We start from the raw sequence: 19,092 nt of genomic DNA on the forward strand, positions 1-19,092 counted from the left end.
AAAAAAAAAAAAAAAAAAAAAAAAAAGGCTTTGGAGTCCCAGACTTATAAAATGGGATGGAAAACAGCTCAGCCCTATAGACAATTGTTACCTTGGGACAGAAGTGAGCTCCCTGTGCAGATACTGAAATAACAAATTATTGATATGTTTAGTGTTGATTTCTTCTCATCTGCTTACAGGAGGGACAGCACAGGACCTGGGCACAGAATAGGTATTTAATAAATGCTGGATGGATGGATGATGGATGGACAGATGAACAGACAGACGGATGCTGGGTGGATGAAGACACATTGCTCACCACTACCTCCAGACTCAATCACTGCCCTCAGTTTTAGGAAAAAAACAAACCAAAACAAAACAGCTGTCAAAGTATTGCCTTAAGCTTTACATTTTAATTTTTTGTTTTTTGCGGCACGCGGGCCTCTCACTGCTGTGGGCTCTCCCGTTGTGGAGCACAGGCTCTGGACACGCAGGCTCAGTGGCCATGGCTCACGGGCCCAGCCGCTCCGATTTTTTTTGGAGTATTACTTGGCCTTGTGCATTGGTACGTGATCACAATTCTGATCAAACCCCCTGTCAGCACTAATTTTCTGCTCTTTGACATTCATCTTCTAAATCTGGTTTCATAGCATGAGTGCCCCTTGCCTAGGTGATTTTAGAAGCTGGAGCTACACTCAACATCCCTTGCTAGGGTACAACACAGAGGACTCACTGGGGTGTTAGCCACACCCCACCTCCAACACATGACATAATGGAAAGGGCCATTTAGAAGATTCAAGCTTGGACAAAGCATAACCAGGCCAAGGATGCCAAAATAAATGGATACTTCATAGGATGAGATGGGAGGAAAAAGGCCCATGCAAATGCCTTCTTGATATTCCCAGGCGGACATGTAACAGGACAGCTGCACTGGTTCCTTACACAGAGCCTTCTACATGGTGAAGTTTAGTCAAATATGAAGGACTTGCCCCCCAAACGACTTGCTATTGCATCACCGGGAAATCTGAAAGCAGCAATCTTTACATTCTATGGACCCATGACCATGCTCATCATCGCCTCGGCCCCAACGTCATGGTGCCTCCTCCACCTCTCGGAACTGCCCCTAAATTGTGCTGAAACTATTTCTTCTGTTAGCTCACTCTAGGTCTTGAAATAATGAGAAACACAAGCAGAACCTCCGCTGTATAAGGAGATCTACTGTGTCTCCCTGCAAAGCTCCTTCTTTTCAAGCAGGACAGAGGGGCCCCGGGACTAGAAGTGGAACACGAGATCTCGCCATCATGACACCACCATGATTTGGAAGCGTCTCTCAGATCTCTCTTCTCTTTTGGTCTCCACAGGCTGAAGAGAGCTGGCTCGCTGTTTTCGCTGTGGCTATGCTCCCGAGCGATCTGAATATCTATTACCATATATTCAAACAACTGCTTATTCTGAGCCTTATCTGGTGTCATTATACATTCCTCAAGTTCAATAGTCGAAGTGACATCCTGCATCCTTTATGTCTAAGTGCCATTCGAGTTTTTAAACAGAGGACCATGATCAAGATGGTGATGATGATGATGACGATGACACAGCTGTATTTTTGGAACTCTACATCTACAGCTGAAATTGAGCTCATTTACTTCTCACTGCACCTGCTAGGAAGGTGTTGCCCCCTCCTCTGTCAAGGCCCAGGTGCCCACTACAACCCTTGGCCCTAGGAAGGACGAGACCTACCAAGATTTTACTAAGCAGCTGGCTTGGTGACGGGGCAGTCACTTGCTCTCTTTCGATTATGATTTCAATTTATTTTGTATTGTGATGCTGTCTTTTCCTCTCACAGCAATAGATAGAAGCGCAATGAAAGAAGAGTCGACTTCAGGACAGATTACAAATGAATTTTTATCTTTAAGAAGCTAGGTCGGAAACCCGTGGCTATCAGGAAAGCGTACTACGCAGTGGTGAGCTCACGCTCATGCCAGGGTTCTGATAAACTTCAGAGAGCAAGGCGCGTCACAGAAAGAAAGAGGAGAAAATGAGTGAGGACACCTTGGAAAAATCCCATCAGAGAGGGCTATGATATCAGTGATGGAGCGCATTCTCTGAGCACTGAAAGCACAGGGAAATTTAGTTTCAAATGTGTGAATGTGTGTGTGTGTGTGTGTGTGTGTGTGTGTGTGTGTTTCTTTTTCCAAAGGAAGTCTTCCCTTTCAATGGATATTCAATTTAGGTTAAAAACACAGTATAACGTGAGCATAAGAGCACACGTTCTAGGAAAGACTTCAAATCCCTGCTCTTTCATTTATTAGCTGGGTGGCCTTAGGCAAGGTGCCGAAAAGCTCCAAATCTCAAGTTTTCTCACCAGCACTACAGAGGACATTTTTTGGTTGTTAGAAGAATTAAACATATACACCAAGGGCTTAATACACGTATTTATTAAGCACCTTCTACAGATGATCTCTTGTCACAGTAAATCTTTTTTTTTTTTTTTTTGCCATTTTAAACATTATAATCTATGGTAAATCTATATAATGGACAATGCTTTAAAAATAATGAGGTAGAATCATTCAACATTTGACCAATAACTGTTGGAAATCCAGACAGAAAGCCCTCATATAACTCCCATTCTAGTTGGGCAAGTCAGACAATAAACAGAACAGGTAAACAAATTATCTAATATATTGGAAGGTGATAAATGGTATGGAGACAAATAAAGGAGGAAAGAGAGATGGGAAGTGTCGGGGAGGGTTTCCTGAGAAGGCCACGTTTGTGCAGAGATTGAAGGGTGGCTGATGGAAGGAGTCATGTAGATGTCTGGAAAGACAGTCCAGGCTGAGGCAGGATATGATGGCACATCTGAGAAACCCACTGGGACCTGATCGGGGCCTCGATCATGCTTGGCCTTGCAGGTCACTGAAAGGATTTTCTCTTTTCCTCTTAACAAGATGGGAAGTCAGTGGAGTGTCCTGAATAGGGAATTATACAATCTGACATACAGTTTACAGAATGTTTAACTCCTATGTTCAAAAGAGAATGTAGGGGCCAGGAAATTAATTAGGAAGCTATTGAAATAAAAGATGAGGATGTCTTGGACCACCAGGGTGGTAACCGTGGAGGTGGTAAGAAGTGCTCGTATTTGGAAATCTGTTTGAAAGTAGACTCAAATGATGATTATAATGTGGCACATGAGAGGAAGAAGGGTTATTTTTGTTTGCTTTTACTTCAGCAGATTGAAATATGAAGCTGCCATTAATTAAGATGGCAAATACTACAGGAAGAAGGAACAGATTTGGGGGGAGATCCGGAGTTTCATTTTGGACGTGCTAAGTTTGACATGCCTATGGGCGTCCAGACAGAAATGTGGAGCAGTCATTACATATTTAAGTCTGGAGTACAAGGGAGCAGAGCTGGCAGGTTGGCTAGAAAGAGAGCAAGGTGGGGGCAGGGGGCTTGGGCAGGAGCAGAGAGACAGACAGACAGATAGATGTGACCCTCCATGAAAACGTACGTACGACACACAAGAAAGGCAGGGTGCAAAATATCGTAGAATGTGATCCTGATTTTGGACGGGTACAGCTTTAAAAGTATATTAGTATATGTTTACAAAAAATAATTGGAAGCATATGCAACAGAAAGCTAATAGAACTGGGAATATGAGACCCTTTTTCCATAATACTTGGATTTTATATAAGAATGGTATTAATTTATAAATAAAAAATAAGGGCAGGAGAAGAGTGCTATCTGAGTGAATTATCAAAGCCATTAATTTCTAACACCAACCTCTATCTCCTTCTCTGGACTCCAGCTATGACCCTGGCCACCCTCTCCCTCAGTTTACCCTTCTCTCCCTTTTCACCTTTAGCTTTCTCCAATCAGTTGCTACCAAGGAAGCTTCAGAATGACCAGGAGAACCTGTGGTCTGCTTTCCCAGGGCTGAACTCACAGAAGAAGAATCTGAGTTCAAAGCCAAAGTCGGCATTTACGTCCAGAGTCCTGACAAATACATTTTTCTTCTTGGATGCAGTTGCTAATTTAACCCCCAATTGTTTTTTCTTTAAAGCTCGTGACATGTCTATTAACAAGGCCCTAAAACTGAAATGTTCCTTTATATGTTGAATTTTTGACCACAATGGAGTACTGAATAATCAGCGAAGTTGAATGGGTATGGAAAAGGTTAATATAAACCGCTTTTAAATTGCAAGCTTGCAAGCCCCAGGCCTTCACCCTGTTACACAACAGGCATTAAAGAAAAATGTTCTTTCTGTGGTTGCAAAGATAAATCTTCATTTTGCTGGGAGCCTCTGCAGCAGGACCCTTTTAGGATTTTTCCATTGAGACATCACAGCGAGGAAGAACTTTTCATCCCGTCTCTTTGGCACCACCTCCTGTTCCCGTTTAAACACATTTCCCCAGCTCGACTTGTGATAAGTAATGGAATTAGACAACCGTCTGTCAGCCCAGGACTCTTCCCCCCAGAATCTAGCCCTCAGGTTGAAATCACCATTGGAGAAAAGAAAATCATTGTAGACTATTTTTCTACTGTTCCCAAGAGCTCAGCTGGAGGGAAGTCGTTATTTCCTCTTTAGCATGCCCTGCGGGAAGGATCTGTGGAACTTCCTTCCCCACCTCCCAGCACAGTCAGGCCAGGAAGTTACAGCTTCATGAACGCTGACCAGCCAGCCGGCTGGCTGTCTCCAGAACACCTGAGGCCGACTGGCTGGGCCCCCATTCCTCCTCCAAAAGCTAACCTGTGACAACAGAAGCAAAGAAGGAGCTGGCCTTACAGACAGTGCTGTTCGCTCTACTCTCTCCTCCAAAGGCGGAGGAGGAGGGGGTGGGAGAGACTCTGCAGGATGCCTTCCAAACACTGCTGCTTGTGGGAACACAGAGACACTCTCTGCCTGATGGTTCACACTTCAGGATCCAGGCAAGCGACGTCAGACCCTGGAGAAATAAATCTAACTCCCACCCAACTCAGCTACAGACCCTCGACCACCTTTAGGCAGAGGACCTGGCTGGCTGTGACCTAAGGGAGTACACACGGGGCACAAGGGCACTAGCCCAGGCGTCGAGAGGCCCAGGCTCTGGCCCTGCCCCACACCTGCCCACTGTCTGACCTGAGGAGAGATGCCTTCTCTCCATAGACCTCCAGTTTTCTCTTGGGGTAAATGGGAACTGAACAATGGCTCCCTGGTGCCAAACTCCTTTCCTACAGATGTGATCGGAGGTGGTAAAGCATAAAGATGGAGCCCCTCTAGGGGAGGTCGGAGGCCCGACCCACTCGGCCTTCCCCTGGTCCCCGTGGGGAAACCCGAGGCGCCTTCGAGGAACACAAGGGTCCCCTCGTGCATGGTATGGAGGAAGACAGGGGAGATCTTTCCTGCCCTGATACCCTACAACTACAGAGTTTTCACCTCAGCCGTGAGGGAGCTCCGAGTCCCGCCTTCAGAGGGAACAAGGCTGCTGAACCCAGGCCAAGGGGAGAGGTCTGTCTCTGTGCACGAGCGGAGGGGAGGGGAGTCAGGGTGGGGAGAGCAGCAGGTGTGGGGCGGGCTAGTTTAAAAATGTATCTTCAAGACCCTAACAGTCCTCTATCTTATCCCTAAAATTTCAACCACTGTAAAGAAATCAAGAAACAAGTGCTTCAGACATTCCTCATATTCTTTCCTGAGGACTGAAGAAAAAGCAGCAGCAAAACCCAGAACCAAAGGGTTAACATTAGATGTGAGAGGTGACTTCTTAACTGGGCTGGCTCTTGGGTACTGGAAAATACCAAGAGAAACTGGGGGGACCTTTCCTAGGAGACTCTTAGAAAAGGTACTGAAACCCAGGCTTAATGTGTAGACCTCAGTCTCCCTCTTTTTTTTTTTTTTTAACTTTTTATTTTATATTGGAGTATAGCCAGTTAACAGTGTAATAGTTTCAGGTGCAAAGCAAAGTGACTCAGCCATACATACACATGTATCCATTCTCCCCCAGACTCAATCTCCTTCTTTTTAATTTTCCCCTTCCTTTGGACAATCATTAGGCTATACTCTTGAGGATGGTCTGGTATCACAGAGATGAGAGAGAAAGCAATTCAGTAACTTGTCCAAGGTCACGAGTAACTGAGAGGAAATACTCAGAGGTATGAAAGGATGACTCCACCCTCCACCATCTCCCCAGGGGCCACAACAAAGGAGAGATGCCAGAGAAAAACAAAGAGAACACACACAAAAAATCAACCATTTGTCTCTGACTTCCTAAAAATGATCTCAAAACCAAAGCTGAGACAAGAGACTTTTGATTTCCAAGAACCGGGTTTGCTGTAACTCAAACAGCCAAAGGCTGGAAGAAGCAGAGTGAGATCAGAAAGAGAGCTAGTTAGACCCTGGCCTCACACACCTTGGACACTCACATCCAGTACTGATCACAGTTGGGGCTACAAAAGGAAGGCGAACAGGCAGAGGCCGGTGAGTCCCTAGGAAACGTTCTGCTCACCACAGCTTTTGGGTCTCCAAACTCAGCTCTGGGGCCTGGGCAGGAAGAGGCACTCCTGAAACTCCAGACAGCTGGAGGTCCCGCAGCAAAGAGGACCTGTGTCTTTCTACCAATATGAAGCCCATTTTGAGGTAAGTCTCACAAAGATGTCCTCTGCGTGCAAGAGAAATGGCTGCTGGGCAGATCCAAGGAGAGACGGCTTGAGAGAGCAAACTCACCGCAGTCTTTCTTGACACCAGAAGGTCACAGAAGTTATGTGTGGCCCTGAAGGGGGCCAAGGAGGGGCAGTGAGAGGATGAGTAAACTCAGAAGAGTAGGCTTAGAAGAAAGAGGACTCGGGGGACTTCCCTGGTAGCACAGTGGTTGGGAATCTGCCTGCCAATGCGGGGGACACGGGTTCGAGCCCTGGTCTGGGAGGATCCCACATGCCACGGAGCAACTAAGCCTATGCGCCACAACTACTGAGCCTGTGCTCTAGAGCCCAAGAGCCACAACTACTGAGCCCATGTGCCACAACTACTGAAGCCCGTGCGCCTAGAGCCGCAGCTAGAGAAAGTCCGCATGCAGCAACAAAGACCCAATGCAGCCAAAAATAAATAAATTAAAAAAAAAAGATTTAAAAAAAAAAAAGAAAGAGGACTCGGTATGAGTGAGCAGAGGTCACGGGCAGGATCTTAAACATCTCTCCTTGGCTGCACTCAGGATGAAACATTGCTGGACAACTAATTAAAAACTGCAAAGCCCCATAGAGGTAGATTCCAAAGAAAGAGACACACCAGGAGCCACCTGACACCAATATGGTATCTCATAAGCCCTCATCCCACCCCTACTTCCTAGAATTTAGATATAATCCCGAATTGACAGAATTGACCTGGAAATGACTTCACTAATGTTTGTATTAACCAGAAGGAACCACGGTTCAAAATAGAGGTAAGGTTGAAGGTAAAATGTCATCATCAACAACAGTAATGTCACATTTTTGACACACCTGCATTTGTGAGACTGTCAAATGTCATTTCTGTAATAGGCACAGACACAAGCCTGCTCTGGATACCGTTCAGAGCCACGGTGTGTCTCATGGATGGCGTCTGCCCGTAGACGCCACTCCCACCGCAGCTTCAGAGAGGGGCGGCTGCCAGGTAAGGGGGTGTGGACTGGTGGGCACTCCTCCTTCGCCTTTCACCCAACAGCCAAGTGGCCAGATGAAAGCTGCCCTTCATTTCACCTCCAACCCCTCTCGTGCATCCATCCCCTCCTCACCCCAACTGCCACAACCTCAGTGCAGCGCTCACCGCCTGGCGCAAACTATCGCGAGAGCTGCGTGGAAAGAATCGTCAAATTAAAGGAAAAAGTCAGCCTTCCCTTGACTGATTCTGTCCAGGTAAAATGTTCCTCATTTAAAAGTTTCATTTCACATAATGACCCTGGGGATCTATCAGTGCCCTCACTGCCCGTAATATGACCTTATCCTCCAGGGAAACACTGATCAAATCTGTATTAAATAGTGAAGCATCCTATCCTGAGAGAGGATTATACTCTCCTTCATTAGGATGTTGTTGGATATGTAATAAATTAACTACATTCAGTCTTATCACCAACAGGTAGTTCCTGCTTCCCCTCATGCTCATGTAAAATATTTGCTTTACGTCACAGCAGAAATTGGGTCTTTAACGAAAAAGGACAATCTCAGAGCCTCATGGAAAGAAGTGTACCAAGTTGGATGGATACTTCAAATAACAGATGCCTTGTTACAGGCTTCCAAGGTGATATTTCTTAGATAATTGCCAGATGATACCAGAGACAGAGTATAGAGTTCCAGGACTCTGATGACTTCATAAAAGCAGACAGTTGACCCAAGAGCCAGTGGAACAAAACATAATTAGACAGGACTGCAGGAACTAATGACGGAAACCTAATTTTGATCACTGGTTTGAGAATATTGCTGGTATTCTTTTTTATTGTTCTCATTTCTGATAGGCATATAATGAAGTCCTTTTGCTTTCTTCCTGACCTATCTCTCACTACTAACTTAGTGGTCTGTGCTTTTACAAACATTTGGAAATGAAACCCTTTCAAGTGGTAATCTTGTTCTCACTAACCTCTCAGAATTCTGGAACGACACTTTTTTTCTGAGTCTTTTTACTTTCAATGCCAATGTGGTTACTCTCGCACAGGCTCGATAAGAATTTGTTCTCGTTTTCACCAGTAAGTAACTGAACAAATAGATGGTACAGCCAGCCGAGGCCATACCTGGAGAGTCATATTTGAGAGTGAATCTCATTTAATCAGATGTGACAAACCCACCATGAAGAAACAAGGGTTGTACTTTGTTTAAAGAACCATGAAGCCCTCCCAGAAAACTACAGGCAAAATGGTAGAAATGGCTTTCTTGGATTGGTTTCCTTGTCTCAGAATAGAAGACTAAATGAAAGCAGTAAAGAATATACTTGGAATAAGAGAGGCTATTGAGACTTCCTAAGAAGATTCTTAAGAAATCTCCAGGGCTTCCCTGGTGGTGCAGTGTTTGAGAGTCCGCCTGCCGATTCAGGGGACACGGGTTCGTGCCCCTGTCCGGGAAGATCCCACATGCCGCAGAGCGGCTGGGCCCGTGAGCCACGGCCGCTGAGCCTGCGCATCCGGAGCCTGTGCTCCGCAACGGGAGAGGCCGCAACAGTGAGAGGCCTGCGTACCGCAAAAAAAAGAAATCTCCAGACGGAAGTTAATTTTGTGGGCTTTGTAGTTGCTTACCACGGCACGGCTTTAGGTTTTCTGACCAAAGTACAAGGAGGCTTGTGTAGATTAGTTAACATTTCTTTTTTTAAAAAAATTAATTAATTAATTTTTATTTTTTTGGCTGTGTTGGGTCTTTGTTGCTGTGCACAGGCTTTCTCTAGTTGTGGCGAGTGGGGGCTATTCTTCGTTGCGGTGCACGGGCTTCTCATTGCAGTGGCTTCTCTTGTTGCAGAGCACGGGCTCTAGGCACACAGGCTTCAGTGGTTGTGGCTCGTGGGCTCTACAGTGCAGGCTCAGTAGTTGTGGCGCACGGGCTTAGCTGCACTGCAGCATGTGGGATCTTCCCGGACCAGGGCTCAACCCCGTGTCCCCTGCATTGGCAGGCGGATTCTTAATCACTGTGCCACCAGGGAAGTCCCTAGTTAACGTCTCTTACTAGAGTTATATAGATGATCAGTCCAAAATGCAATGAGATCAGCTTTTTGGTAACCAAGAGTAATCTATGGAGATTATTTGTGACCCCAGTGCTTTACAGTTTACAATGTCCTTCCACATCCTGGATTAAACCTCCCAAAGAGCCTTCTAACACAACATTCCAGCAATCACCGTGAACAAATTTACACTTGAACATCTCCATCTGTGTGCCTTGGTAAAGACAAAACAGCTTAGGAAGAGGTAAGTGGATAAACACTTACACCCTATTCATTCTCCTCCATCGCAAATACCTGCAGGCTTTAGAAGACAAGCGTGTGCACGCACGCACACACTCACACACAGATGTCCAACGTTTTCCATGGGACAGCCCCCTACAGCTGAGAAAGCCCAGCTCCACAGAAGGCCAACGCAAACTTCTATCTTGGGTCTCATTACGGAAGGCTTGTAGGGGGCTGAGACCAGTGGGCCAACATTACTTTCCCCATCATGAAAACATCCTGATAAGCCCGACCTTTGCCGCCCCTGTCGGCCATGGAAGAGAAACCGCAGGGCCTGGGGAGTTCTTCTTCTTCCATCCACCCCCTGGCTCTGTGTCGCATGCCAGGCAGAGGCAGAACATATTAGTAGAGAACCGCTTTTGCACAGGGATACTGTCCATCATCGTGACATCTCTGCACTCTATGTTTTGAAATCTGGCCTTTCAAAGGATTTAGAGATTAGAGTTCAAGGATGTCCAAGGCGCACCCCAGGGCAGGCCTGGTCTTAACGCTGAAACCCTGCCCTTCCTACACCATAGCCAATTTTACCTCTGGAAGAACCTAGTGCATATCTTGGTCTAACAGAATTATTTTCAAAGACTCTCAGCTCTTCTTTTTCTATTTAATGGCAGCTGAAGGCGGTTCAGTTTGGCGTCCCTAAATGACTAGGGTACTTGCCGAGCATAACGGTCTCCCCAGGCCGAGCTAGAATGCCTCTGTTAAGGGCTTAGGGCCAGGTTCCTGGCGTCTGGGGAGGGAGGGCCTTGGCCATGTCAGGCCGCCCTGACCACACAGCCCCCCGTTCAGGGGGTGTCCTGCGATGCCCACTCACCATTCTTCTCTGCCTTGTGTTTTGGTGGCTTGGGCTCCGGGAGACATGGACAGGGCCCGTCGCAGAGGGTGGTGAGACTTTTGCCAGTAGAACAAGCATGGAACTCCAACTTGCACTGCAAAAGACAGACAGAACAAGCCTTAAGAATACTGTCATGTAGGCCCCTCCCCAGCTTCCTTAGGAGACTGCCAGTGCCCTTCTAACCACAGTTAGGCTCACAGAAGCAAAGACAGAGAGAAGAGGAGTTCATTTCTGTTAAAGGTCTGAATGACAGGATGCTAACTAAGAAATGGCCTTCTGTGTTTCCCCAAATGCACAGGATAACATCTAAAAACACTGCACAGGGAGGTTTAGTTTAGTAAGTGGTAAACTCAACCGTAATTGTTTATGCAAGTATCAGGATGAAACTTAACATCTGTGGAGTCCCAGAGGGTCCACAAAGACAAAAGGCTGAAGGCTGCTCCAACTCGCCCCCTTACCCCCACTAGGGAGGCTCTGCCAGTGTAGCCCTCCTGGTCACGCTCAGCTGCTCACCCGCTCACCCTCTTCCTGGGGAGGAAGGGTAACAATCTACTTAGTAAGGTTGGATGGTGTGTGAGGCCCAGCCCTTTCCCCGGGAGCAAGCGAGGAGTGAATGCTTTGGCCTCAACCATCCAAAACCCAAGCTTGACACAGTCTTTCCCCTCAGAGGATGCCTGTGGTTGTCTAAGTAGCCTGGGACTGGGTGGAAACGTCCACTGAATCCTAGGATTCAAAATTAGAAGCCCCAAAGCCATACAACGTCCTGTCAACCCCTTCATATTTTGGCCGCTGTCTCCAGTTCTTTACCCTTAAGTCTCAACTGATTCGGAACCCAAGCAGGAGAGAAGGAGGTTCTTTACAGATGCAAAAGACCACAACGATTAACAGCATTTTATTATTACTACATTATGGAATAAGAAATGGAGACTCAGAGGCTAAATAACTTGTGAAAGCTCAGGACATGCACAATCCAGGATTCCAAACCCCCTCTGACCGACTCCAGGGCCAAGCACTTAACCGTCCCCATCACTGTGTCTGTCTTGTGGAGGGACTGAGAGAACAGATGGCCTGCACTGGACTCCACGTGTGGCTAATTATGCGGCTGGGCTACTGGCCTGGGTCGGAGTTGTCTGAGAGTTCCCTCCCTTTTTGACCTGCAAAATTCTCTAGATCAAGGCCTGTGTGTAATCAATCAGGCTTCTGCAAAGGCCCACGGGCCCAGAACCACGCTGGTATCTGCTGAAGGTTCAAAGGAAGGGGAGACGGGCAGAAGGGACGGAGCACCCACGGTGCATGCAGCTATTATCAGGTGCCACGCGGAATCTTTCAAAGGGAAGAAAAGGGGAGATATGGTCCTTGCCCTCAGAAAGCACAAATGCATACCTTTGAAAAGGCCGCCAGCATTTGCAAAGCAACACATGAGTGCAGATGAATCCCGGCTCCTTGTGAGACGACGGGGTATTCAGTCCCCACACTGATTACACCCCGAGCATAGGGAGAGTGGGCTTTCAACCTACACGTGCTGGAGTCACTCGTGTAATTCCTACCGTCGGCCACACAGTCGCCTGTGACCCTTGCAGAGAGAGCATGGCAGATGAGCCAACGGGGAGCTGGCTTCCTCTCGATGCAAAACTCCCTTTTGTGCACGCTGCTGGGTGTCTGGCGTGGCCCAGTGTGGAGGCAGGCGTGCTGGGGGCCGTATGAAAGGAAGCCACGGCCCAGACCGCAAACGTCGATTGACGGACGTAGGGAGGAAACAAAAAATGTGTGACCACGTGGATGTGACGGTGAGGAGAGGAGGGATATATGTGTATGTAGGGATGCAGCACAAAAGAGACCCCAGGTATGGGCCATACCTGCAGATGGTCCAAATGGACAGAAGATGCACCAAGGAGAACGCTGGAAGGCGGCAGGTGGGTCCCCAGTGTAAGAAGCTTCTTTTCAACTAGCACAGCCTGTGTGCACGTGCCCAGGGCTAGAGGGGAGACAACTGCTACTGGCCCCGCCCCGCCCCCCCCTCCTCCCCTGGGCTTAGCTCTCTGGAACAATCCGCAGGTTCAGGCTAGTGATTCTCATACTATTTTCTCAACAGAATCCCTAAAGCTAACTTAGAGGGGGAAATACACTTGTTTTTTACGTGTCAACTTATTGAATGAAGTCAAAATTAGTACAGAGACTTGCTCTAAAGCCTTACCATACTGTGACTGCAATTGCCTGCTTGTGTCTGTGATAGACAGTAATCCTCTCCCCAAACGTTCTCTGGCCTCCCCGGAAGAGGAGTCTACACTTTGCTCAGGGCCGTGTGTCGTGAGATCTGATGTCCCCTCTGTGGTGACAGCAGTCTTGACCACATGACTCGCTCTGGCCAGCAGATGGTGAGTAGGAATGATCCAAGCCAGGTTTGTGTCACACTTGAAAACCCACTGCTTGGTTTTCCCCTCTTGCTTTTTCCCTCTGTTATGGAAACGGCACGTGTCCCATAAGGGCCGCTCCTTCTGCCTGGGACCCAGATGGCAGAGGACACGGAACAGAGCTGAAGCGAACCCACAGCCGGCATGCAACATGAACAAGGAACTAATGCTTGCTGTCACAAGCCACTGATGTTTGGGGATCCCTTGCTACCACAGCATACTTTTTAGCAAAAGGTGACTTCCTACTAGACCCTAAAGTACTTAACGGCAGGGAAAAGTCTTAGTCGCGGTCTTATCCCGGGCATGATATGATACACATATAGCCCTGGCACACAGTCGGTGTGCAGTCAATAGCTGCTGAATGATAAAGGCAGGAGGATGGGGTCCCTGTTCACTCTGCAGCTCTGAACCTCTGTTCAGGCCACCAGGATCCACCAGTCTGCCTGCGCAAGGAGCGTAGGTGCCAGAGCTCAACATGTGAGATGCTCGTCGTGGACCATCCTTGACTCACAGCGCTCCCTGGTCCTGTCTCTGAGCTCCACATTTAACGCTCTGCCTTTCAGCCTCCCTGCTCACCCGAGTCTACCACTGGAGTCGGAATCCAGCCCATCTGCTTCCCACGTACCCAGAACAACCGCCTCTCGGGTGGCCTCGCCTGGCCTAGGGACTCCTGTGCGCTGTGATTCTAGTAACACAGCTTCCGTGGCTGGTCCCGGCACCCCTCTCCTGCACAGTCGCTGTCTCAGTCTGTGGCGGCAGCCAGGCCTCTTCCCGACTCCAGGAAGGGGCCACCAGAGAAAACAATATTTAGCTGCAGTGGTGAAAATGCATGTTTCAAGGACACAGATCTGCCTTTTATCTTCCAGAACAATATGTGGCATTTACATGAAGCTCAAAAGGCTATAATTTCATTTTTTTATAAAGCTCAAAATGTGCTATTTAGAGATAAACACATATGTGGTAAAAGCTACTTTAAAGAAGCCGGGGGCAGGGGTGGGGCGTTGACAGACACCATCAAGATAGAGGTCACCTCCAGAGAGGAGGCAGGGGATGGCGTCATACAGGGGCCCACAGAAGCATGGTGAAAATTGGGAATGGTTTATTTCATAAGTTGGGTGTTAGATTCTGAGGCTTTTGTTTTGTTAGTAGCTTTGGCAACATAGGAATAACACATATGTTTACGTGTCAAGTACTTTACGATCAAACATAAAACACAGTTTATAGGCCTCTATCCAGGTAAGGACCAATTATCACCACATCTCCCGAGGAAGCTGGTTAGGAGGAATGAGAGCACGTGTGTGGGGACGCCCCTGGGAAGGGTGGCGGACCCTGAATATCTCTGGGCAGAGGCATCTAAGGGCCTACAACCCAGGCATCTCACACATGTTCCCTTCCTACAGCTCTTCTCCAAGTCACACCGGTGGAGTTACCTACCAGTCTCTTACCCCATCCCCTCTTCCCCAGGTCATTGCTGGGCAAGAACAGATATAGAAGCCAAAAGGTGGTCACTGCACCAGCTTTATCCAGAGAGGACACAAAACCCTCACAGTACGGGACACAAAACCCTCACAGTCCAGGGCTTCCCATTAGACCGGGCTGTACAGCGTGCCTCGGACCTTCACACCTCCAACTGCCTCTCCCAACCTGCGGGGAATGGAGGCCTAGGAAAGCCCTGGTCCACTTACCACCAATCACAGGCAGAGACAACACACAGACCTGGGTGGACCTGGCAGGAGTGTGCCCGGGTCTGTGCACACAGAGAGTTTGGAAACATAAGGCAGGTATGCTACCCCTTGAGTACAGACCCGCCAAGAGAATGGGAGCCAAGAGAAAAAGAGGCGCCCACGTTACCTGGCCAACGCAGGGATGCTGCTCCTGGCTGTGACCATGAACCTGATCTAAGAGATGCCGGGCTCCCGCGCAACAGGACATAGGCAGCTTTCCTGGGAACGGGGCAGCGGGGAGCAGAGAGCAAGGGAGTGAAAGGGTCCTCCCAGGGAGATATGGGGAGGGAGAAATAAGTGTCCCCCAACACCACAGGAACATCACTAGCTCCCGCCCTACCTCGGGACCAAATGACAAGCCTTCAGAACTCCCACACCTTCACCCTCACAGTGTTCTCAAAACAGGAGTTGAAAACTGGCAAAATTATGGATGGTGATTTCTTGGCATTTAGGACTTGCTCAGAAAGCATGTGTCTGCTTCCTCCACGTGTGCCCTGCAGGTCCTGAGGTTCCAGGTAGCTGGCACCCCACCCTGCCCTGCCCCACCTGGGCTTGTCGTCCTGCGTCAGAACAGGGTCTGCAGAGCTCCAAGTTAAACAGGGTGGCCTGTGAGCCTACCTCTTAAAGAGTCTGTAGCCTGGAGGTGGACTCTAAAAACAAACTGAAAAATGACATTCTTGGGAAGTGACACCCATAACTCCTCATTTTAGGAAAAAAACTGGGGTTGGGGGATAGATGAGGAACAAACAGGTACAAACAAAGTATATGGGTTTGGAGTGGAGAGCCATTCAATCTACAAAGTTCACAAAGAGCCAAAGGCAGAGGTGCTCCCTGGAGCTTGTCCATCACAAGCAGAAAGAGTCACAGCTCAATAAAGGTAGAGTTACCACCAGAAGGTCACCGTGGCCCATGGGGGAGAACCCTTCTAGCCCTGGCCAACACTGGAAGCTGGTCTAAAAAGAGATGAATCACTACTGTCCTGCCCACCTGCTCACCCTCTGGGAGGGAAAGATTTACACCTTGTGCCATGGGTTGAATTACATCCCTCATGTTGGAGCCCTAACCCTCAGTATCTCAGGGTGTGGCTTATCTAGAAATAGGGTCTTGACAGAGATAATCAGGTTAAAATGAAGTCATCAGAGAGGCCTCAAATCCAATATGGCTGGCATGCTTATAAGAAGGGGAAATTTGGACACCGAGACAGACACACACAGAGGGAAGATGACGTGAAGAGTCATGGGGGGAAGAGGACCATCCACGAGAAATGTCTGAGGCTGCCAGAAGCTGGAAGAAGCAAGAGACAGCTTCTCCCTGGCAGTCCCAGAAGGAACCAACCTTGCCCACACCTTCATTTCGGACTTATACCTCTGGGACTGTGAGATGATAAACCTCTGCTGTTTAAACCACCCAACTCATGGTACTTTGTTACAGCAGCCCTAGCAAACTAATACACCTTCTATTTTTAAAAAGAGAGTCTCTAAGGGATGGATCACCTTGTCTTAGGTTCATAAAGCACAGATCTTGTGCCAAGATGGCTCAATCCTCCTAAAAAGAAAGAAGATAACATGAAACGGCAGCCTCAGGATATGGGGCAGCTGGACATGAAGAACTTGGCCAACGTATGGGCTGAGACTCATGCCCAGAAGAGAGGAAATATGAAAAACTCAAGGCTTTATATTGATTTTATGATAAAGCAGTTAAATAAATAATTAGCCAGAACTATTGAAAGGAGGAGAGTTGAAGAAGTGGGAAATAAGTTAAGGACTTTACATACAGTACTGGAACCCATATTCATATAAACACAAATATAAAAATAAATACAAGCCGCTGAAGCTTCTAGACCCCTTGACCTCCTGGGACAGAAATGCCTTCCCCAATCATCACAGAAGCAGAGGAGACAGAAGAAGAGCCAGAGATTTCACAAATTGGCAGAAATATTCAAAATGTTGACCTACTTAAAAATAAACGACCAGCAGATTTTCCAACCAATCTCCCCTTCCATTTCGCATAACACGCCAACACGTTGGAATGAGTGAATGTTTTCCCGCGAATGGCCAGTAAATCTCTCTCCTCTGTGATTTGTAAAGCAAAGCTAATAACCTCTCTCTGGGTCAGTGCTCACGCAGGTCTCCGCTGCTCACATTCTCCACCGCACCGCACTTTTCCTGTTGCCTCGCCCCCTTTGGGTATTATTTTTAACATTTTATTTAAATTGCTTTCTCCGCTGTATTTCATCAACCTCTCGTCTATTTTTAAACCAGACTGTTGACAGTTCACAGTTGACAATTTTGTTCACAGTTGATGAATTCTGATTTGTTTTTATTCCCCAAAAATCATGTCAAGGAAGGTGGAGGCAGCGGGGGGCAGCTAATTTCCCGACTCTGCAGGCTTTCACAACTGGGCACCAAGCTAGCGGTTGCTGACGGCACACGTTATCCTGGGGCTGAGGAACAGCTGTCCTGTCTACCCAGGGCTGGAGGGTCTCTGCGGTCATCTGGAGGGAGCAGTGAGGAGAAACAAGGGAAGGGGCTCTGGTCTCATTCAGAGCTTTACCAAACATGCATGCATGTGTGTGTTCCTTCTTGCATTCAACAAATATTTATGGGCCTATGGTAAGCCAGGGTCCATTCTAGGCTCGAAACCAATGGGACAAGGGGCCTGTTCTCATGAAGTGTATGGGGCAGGTGCTGATGAGGGCTGTGGAGGATACACCATGGACAGTAAGAGACAGAGAGTAATGGGGAGGGGCTGGTACATTATATGGGTGACCAGGAAATCTTCTGACCAGATGACGTCTGGGCAGGGAACAGAATAAAGTGAGCCATACGACTATCGACTATCGGGAGAAGGGGGTTCCAGGCAAAGGGAAGTGCAAAGGCCCTGAGGTGGAGGATGCTGACTGCACTTGAGAAATAGCCAGGAAGCCAGTGAAGCTGGAGAGGAGTGAGCAGGGAGGAGAGTGGAAGGGACCAGCTCAACTGGGCTGATGGTGGGCCTTCTCAAGAAGGCTTGTGTGTGTCGGGGCTCAGCCTTTAGATCTCATTCTGTCTCTCTCTCTCTCATACATGCACACACACTCCTTCTCACATTCTCTCTCTCACACACACTTTCCTTTTCTGAATTAAGAGTTCCAAAGAAGGTAGAACCTTAAACTTTAAAACCAAGTTGCTAAAAATGTGAAAGAAAAGCTCTTCTTTACAGAAGAATGCCAGCTAAATAAATTTAGAAGGAATACTGGAATTAGAAAATTATTATTTTGCTACCCCCCCCTCCACACAACGTAATAACTGAGTCAGGAAGGAATCATTTGATGTTTACTAAAAATATTGGGTGAAAGTCACTGGGGAATAGGACATTCACACAGTCTCCAAGTGTCACCCCATAGAATACCTAATTAAAAGAGGAAATGTACATTTTTCAATAAACATTTGGCAGTCACCTCTTAACAAAGGGACAAAGGGGCCGATTTAGTGCCACCAGCAGTGGGTCCACCTGGCATGTCCCTCCTGATGTGCCTCAAAAGGAAGTAATAACAGTGCCTTTGAAGTTCCAGTGCCCAAAATCCTTAACGTGGATCTATTCATGACAAACCAAATCCAAAATCGAGGCTATTTTATAAGACGACGGCCTAAACGCTCAAAAAATAAAACAAACAAAAAACCCCTGAAGTGAGTAGGTCCTTGTTCTAGAAGAAATTCAACAGTTGAAACAAAAGCAATGAGTGAGACTTGATTGGTTCTTGAATAAAAATAATAATTATACAAAGCTATAAAAGGCATTCTGGGAAAATGTTGTGATTGTCATACGGATTATATGTTAGGTGATGCTGAATTATTGCTCTCGTAGGTGTAATAATACTTACTAAGGGGCTCGTATAGGAAAATGCCTGTTACTTTTCTTAGGGGTGAGATGTCACGAAGTCTACAAATTACTTCTAAATGGTCAAGGGAAAACTGCACATGTGTACAGAAAGAGGAAATGGGGCAAAATGTTAATAACTGTCAAACCTTGGCAATGGGTATACAGTATTCATCCCAACATTCTTTAAACTCTTCCATATGTTTCATAATTATTAAACCAATCGTTAGGGGAAAGTAAACGTTGCTTTGCCCGGCGGTGCTAGAATTCTTCGCAGAAACCACTCCTATCTCCTCCCCTGAACTGCTCCCTCCCTCAGTACTGCGCTGAGTTTTTCTCCTTCGCCTGCTCACCAGGGGGCA

At 47.4% G+C, this 19,092-nt stretch overlaps 1 protein-coding gene across 2 annotated transcripts in view; it reads right to left on the bottom strand.

The window, feature by feature from the left end:
* Positions 1–19,092, bottom strand: part of SPOCK1 (SPARC (osteonectin), cwcv and kazal like domains proteoglycan 1) — a 537,444-nt gene that overhangs the window by 77,500 nt on the left and 440,852 nt on the right. For both annotated transcript variants that reach the window (XM_024752469.1, XM_024752470.1), the window contains one exon: positions 10,717–10,831. In XM_024752469.1, coding sequence (XP_024608237.1) covers positions 10,717–10,831 — 115 coding nt within the window. The remainder of the gene's footprint in view (positions 1–10,716; positions 10,832–19,092) is intronic.

Source organism: Neophocaena asiaeorientalis, unplaced genomic scaffold (genome assembly GCF_003031525.2).
Source record: "Neophocaena asiaeorientalis asiaeorientalis breed wild unplaced genomic scaffold, Neophocaena_asiaeorientalis_V1.1 scaffold204, whole genome shotgun sequence".
NCBI classification, from domain to species: domain Eukaryota; kingdom Metazoa; phylum Chordata; class Mammalia; order Artiodactyla; family Phocoenidae; genus Neophocaena; species Neophocaena asiaeorientalis.